This window comes from Hevea brasiliensis, unplaced genomic scaffold (genome assembly GCF_030052815.1).
Source record: "Hevea brasiliensis isolate MT/VB/25A 57/8 unplaced genomic scaffold, ASM3005281v1 Scaf316, whole genome shotgun sequence".
Taxonomy (NCBI): Eukaryota; Viridiplantae; Streptophyta; class Magnoliopsida; order Malpighiales; family Euphorbiaceae; genus Hevea; species Hevea brasiliensis.
Genome location: NW_026614825.1, coordinates 100,208 through 105,876, shown reverse-complemented (window position 1 = coordinate 105,876; position 5,669 = coordinate 100,208). Strand labels below are relative to the sequence as shown.

The 5,669-nt window shown below is 32.7% G+C and overlaps 1 protein-coding gene and 1 non-coding gene across 3 annotated transcripts; both read right to left on the bottom strand.

The window, feature by feature from the left end:
- Position 1: 1 nt before the first annotated feature.
- On the bottom strand, positions 2-4,440 carry LOC110638229 (negative regulator of systemic acquired resistance SNI1; the record flags this gene model as incomplete). 2 transcript variants are annotated; one of them, XM_058142053.1, is given in 14 exon segments in its annotated part: positions 2-151; positions 760-915; positions 1,059-1,124; positions 1,604-1,673; positions 1,760-1,830; positions 1,921-2,130; positions 2,338-2,387; positions 2,464-2,545; positions 2,685-2,756; positions 3,203-3,292; positions 3,423-3,491; positions 3,627-3,720; positions 3,832-3,898; positions 4,048-4,436. In XM_058142053.1, coding segments are annotated over 14 exon segments (1,356 nt in total). In that variant the 5' UTR covers positions 4,166-4,436.
- Positions 4,393-4,465, bottom strand: TRNAE-CUC (transfer RNA glutamic acid (anticodon CUC)). The gene has a single exon. It is a non-coding gene; the product is annotated as a tRNA-Glu (tRNA).
- Between the last annotated feature and the right edge of the window lie 1,204 nt (positions 4,466-5,669).

The following is a 5,669-nucleotide window of genomic DNA, read 5'->3' as shown; positions in this document are numbered from 1 at the left end:
TTGTGAAGTCTTACTCATTTATTCTTTTCAAATTACTAAACGCAGAGATTACGTTCTCACATATTTCCACAAGAGAGTCGCTTCTCACTTTATCCTTGGAATCAAAGATGCCTTCAGCTTCTTGTTGAGATGGTGGTATTGACAAATAAGCCTAAAAAAGAATTAACATGTTTAAGCAAATTAAAATTAGTAATAGGACAGGAGCTGTCAATCCCCATAAATTTCACTTTGTATAATACCAATTTAAATTAGAATCTAATCTCCGCACTTTGAACTTCCCATATCACAATGTTCCTACTGTTGAAGTTTACAAATTATCTACTATGAATCCACAATTCCGTTGGTACTTTCTCAATGAAGTTTCTTTATTTTCTTTGCCTCTTATGTTGATATATGACACTAGGTAAAATCACCAACGACCAATAATACACTAACAGGGTGCAATAATCCTTTCAGAAATCCTAGAGCTTGTGTCCTCATAATCAGATTGGATCCCAAATTTATTTTATATCCTTGTGGTTTAGGAAGACAATGTGAGATGATAGGAGATTCCCACTTCAAAGTAGCCAACTCTTTGATCAGCTAGAGCTATCAATTTAACAAACACAGACTGAATTTCAACAATTGCACTACGAAAAGAACTTTGCACCCACGTAAATACCTCTCCAAAGTTACTCTTATAGAAAAACAGCATTCATCATAGACATAACATTAAATTTCAAGGCATGAATGTATACTGAGGGGGTTAGTAACAATCACCTGAAAAGCATGTGCCAGAAGGATCTGAACTACATCTATACTGATCTTTTTAGTAATGTTCTTGGTGCTAGTGATGTTTGAAAAGCCCTTCAAAACCCCAGTGAAAGTCCCATCATCCTCTGTTGGACCATTAGACCTCCGAGTGCGAACAGAAGGCTGCAAAATAAAATGTATGCAGTGCTTGATAATCCATTTTAAGCTCTTATATTGAAAATGTTCAACACTTTTGAAGTTTGATAGCATTTATTTTTGAGCTCATCTTTTGATTGTGTTTGATATAGCAATAACAACTCATGTACCTTAGCAACGTATTTTGAAAAAAACTGCAAAATGATTTCCAACTTCCATTTTGGTTCATTAAAAATCTGCAAGTCATTTCAATAATTAGCATAAGAATATCCTGATCAGCTTCATCCAACTACTTATGAAAATATTTGTTTTAAAAAAAATTAGAACTTTGAATCACCTAAACCCAAGAACAAAAGCCTTAAGAAATTAAAAGCGAATTCTTATCATGTGACACGTTAACAAGAACATGAAAGCCATTTAGAACAACCATTTTGTTAAAACTACATAAAAGAAGAGGCAAGTTATCAAACATTAATAGACGTTGGCAATACTTATAAAAACCCCAATGTCATCAACAGTTAAAAGGAAAAGTTGTGTTGGTTATAGTGAACTATGACTAGGTCATGATTGATTCCAAAGCCACTGAGCCAGAATAAAAGTAGCAGGTGTCCATGCCTTATGTAAATTTTCCACACAATGCATATTCCTGTGCCTGCATGTGTGTGTGGGAGGGAGAGGAGGGAGTTTAGAAACTAAAAAAGATCAAGATAAATACCTCAAGAAATTGGGAAAGCATATCTCTATCATAAGTCAACTCATCTAGAATTATCTCAACCAGAGGGGTTCTGAAACAAATCCCAGAAATGTATTCATCTTAAGTAACAAACCAATGATTAAGAAACCTCATTATATTAAGAGGACAAGTAAATACCTCACACCATCAACTCTGGTGGTACAACCTTGGGCATCTGCTTTCTTTCTCGACACATCAAGCTCCATAATCTGAAAATGTCATCATCATTATAATTTATAAAAAAGATGATTAGATGATTTTAGAATACCCTTAACTGAACAACATTTCTAGCAACTTACAATTGTCAGAAGCTTCTGAATAGCAGTACAAGTGCTGCTTCTCACTTCAGGTATAGCAATTGCTATAGCAGGATTAACATTTTGAGATGGATTTGCCACAGAACTATCAGAAGGTTTCGGACCACTCAATTCAGAAGAAAATTGACAAAGTCCACACATAATGGACAAGCAATCCTTCATTAGAGATTTGTAGTTTACTCTTCTTGAACTCTGCCAAATCAATGGAAGACCAACATCACATATGTTACCATTTAATGGGAAAAGAATGCCTCAACATGTAACTGAAAAAAATCCTAAATAAAAGTAAAAGAATGATTTGAATCTCGTGATGTAATACAGCAGTTAATGACTACACTTATCACAATTCAAAAGGTAAATGGTCTATTGCAGTGGAAGGCTTAGAAGGTGGAACTATACCAGAAGCATGCTGAGCAAGGATTCTCTTAGAAGCATCCAATTCATGGTTTCTGGAATGCAACAATAAGCTGTTTAAATCTTCTAATGCTGAAAAGCAAAATAATGAGATATATCAACTGCTCTTACCTTTATAAGCTTTGTTACGTGGTACCAAATCTCCTTCAAGGACATTGACAAGATACTGAAACAGCAACATCTTCCCCAGGGACTGAAACAAAATCATGCAAGAGCCACATTCAACAAAGTGACTAAACAAGGAGGTAGTAACAAGTTTAGGTCTCCTATTGGGACACAGAAGGCATGGTACACCTTTGTACTTGTTAAGTGCAAAGGATAGGTATGCTAACCCTTATTTCCAATGTTTGAAGGCCTTTTTCATTGACAATTTCAACAAGATCTTGTATTAACAGATGGAAAACCTGAAAGTGGTACAAACAATCAAATGAAAAATAATATTGCAATTCATGAGCGAAAAATACCAATATTCATGTACAAATAACTGTAAAGAATTTATTGAGAGCCAGGAACATTATTCATTGCTGGAATCTTAGGGCAACAAGAAAAAACCACTGAGTTTTTAATCATGAACCTATATGCAATAAAACTCTATCCCCCATGCCATCTACTCCCCCTAATGGCAATAACAGAAAATAAGATGTAAAACGTAAAAAGTGATCACATAACAGTAGAGAAGTCAATTATAAACGAAGTTTACCAACACTCGCATATAGGACAAGAAGTAAATGCCCATTCCTTGGTGGAAACATGTAAACAAAATTCATATCGAGTTGCAATTCATAGGAAATATATCATGATTCAGATTTCAGACTTAATACTAAAGTTGGCCAAAGCATATCCAACTCACCGATGAGTCAAATGTTCCACCAGAGCTTTTTCCAGCAGATTCTTTTTCGCCATAAGTAATATCCAAATTAAAAACAAATGGCGACCAAGCCTAATAGGCAACCAAAATCAAAGGTAGGATCTATTACCATCAACACAAAGAAGCATAGAACTTAAAATACAACAGTAAAAACTTAAAATACAACAGTAAAAAAAAAAAAAAGGGGCAAAAGACTTAATGCCTCTTCAACCACCGCTAGCTCAGATGACCCTGATGCGCCTGTATTTGATAAATAAGCTCGTGGGAAACGCTATGCATAAACAAACCACAAAAGAACAAAAGAAAATATCCCAAAGGGAGTAGTTAGAATCCTCAAAGCATAAGAAGTTGCAAATATAAATTGGATTGAATTAGCAAGAGTAACAGAAGAAAAGCCATGAAGCACCTCATCTAGCTCATTCAAAAGCCGAAAACTTTCCATAATCAATTCCAGCGACTTCCCACCCCTCATAATTTGGAAAACGGCCTCGTACATTTTGCTGCACAACCCAAATTTACTATCAATAGTCAATGCAATTATCAGATCAAATCCACACTAATTATGCCATATACATCCATTTCAGCAACTAGAAAAAGAATTTAAAAATTACTTGGTTGGAGGAGCTCCATCATCCCGATCAATTGAAGCAGCGCGAACAGCTTCTATAAAAGCAATCCCTGCGTGCGATTCATAAACAAATAATAATAATAGTAATAATAATAATAATAACAACAACAAAAGAAATTTTTTCTTTTCCTTGGTTTTCGTATAGTTTTTTGGGAGCAAAACAGAGAGATCAAAGAGATGAAAAGGCGAAACTACGTACTGTCGTCGTTGGCGTCTTGAGTGTCTTTGGAATCGGTGGCGTCGAGGATAGCTAAAACGTTCTCTTCGATGCCTCCCCTGGCACTGCCGCATCTTCTACCGTTGATAGAGTCTTCCATTTTCCCCTTTTTCCTTTGAAACCCTAGGTTTTGGCGTTTTATAATTTGTACCGTAAAACTTCAAATCCTTGACATGACCGCGAAATATTTTTGTAATTTCCCGCCTAAATCTCTCATTTTGATAAATTAAGGCTAGGAATTGTATGCAAACACGATTGGTATGAACTTTAGGAAATGGTAGAATCATTCTACTCTGGACAGGTGAAAGGAAAATTTGAAAAAAAAACTTCCGTTGCCGGGAATCGAACCCGGGTCTCTCGGGTGAGAGCCGAGTATCCTAACCAACTAGACTACAATGGACGCTTACAATTTATATTCTAATGTTAAACTTTTGGAAATTCCAATTTCCCTATAGTCGGTGTTAATTATATTTTAAGAAAAATATTAATCTCAAATTTATAATAAATTTACATAAATTAATTTACTACTTTTGATAAATTTAATTAGATTTGTGACAATTTTACATCAATTTAAAACAACTGCAAATATAAGTCAGGTTGGAAAAGTTCTCTTCTTTTATCCTTTAGATTTTTTTATTAGGCAGCTATCAATGAGTCATCAGTGAATACCCTTAAATTTTTTTATTTTTTTACCTTATTATTTTTATTAATATTTTTAATAAATTTTCATATTTGTACTGATTTGAAACATATCTTTATTTTTCTTCCCAAATTTACATTCGGAAGGATAAGTATGAGATTTTTTTTCGAATTAAATTTATGTGAATTGTTAAATTCTTTTAATTTAAGATTTTAAATCTTTAAGTGTGAATTTTAATAATGAAATCTATTTCTTCATTGATAATTGATGGTCTAATATATCTAGGGGTGAGCATTCAGTTCGAATCGAACCGAACTAAATTAAATTATAAAAATTAAATTTTAAATTTTAAAAATTGAACTGAATCGAATTGGATGAAAAATTAAATCCAACCGAATCACTTTATTTTGATTCGATTCGGTTTAAATCTATCGGTTTTGATTTTTAATTATTTTTTAATTTATATTTGATTTTCAAGTTATTTGGTCTAATTTTGACTTTGGTTTGAACCTAATAACCATTAATCAATGAAATTAAATAATTAATATATATATATAATTAAATATAATTCATAAATTTCCTATAAAAATAAATCAATTCAAAAATTGATTCGATTTGATTTGAATATATAAATTACTATGCTATTCGGTTTGATTTAATCGATTTTTTTCTCTTCAAAACCGAACCGAACCAAAATAATCGAAATTTTTATAATATAAAATCGAATCAAACCAATTAAATTTTAAAACCGAACCGATTGAACCGAATTGACTCTGTTCGATTTATTTTTTTAATCTAAACCGAATTCTGCTAAGCCCTAAATATATCATGTGAGTTATAAAGGTAACAAGTTTTCAAATTTGTTGTCCAAAATTAAAAATGACCATTTACTAACTGGATTCTGCAATACTCAATTTATCTCTTAACATAAAACTTTAATTATATATATTTATATTTTTTTCCT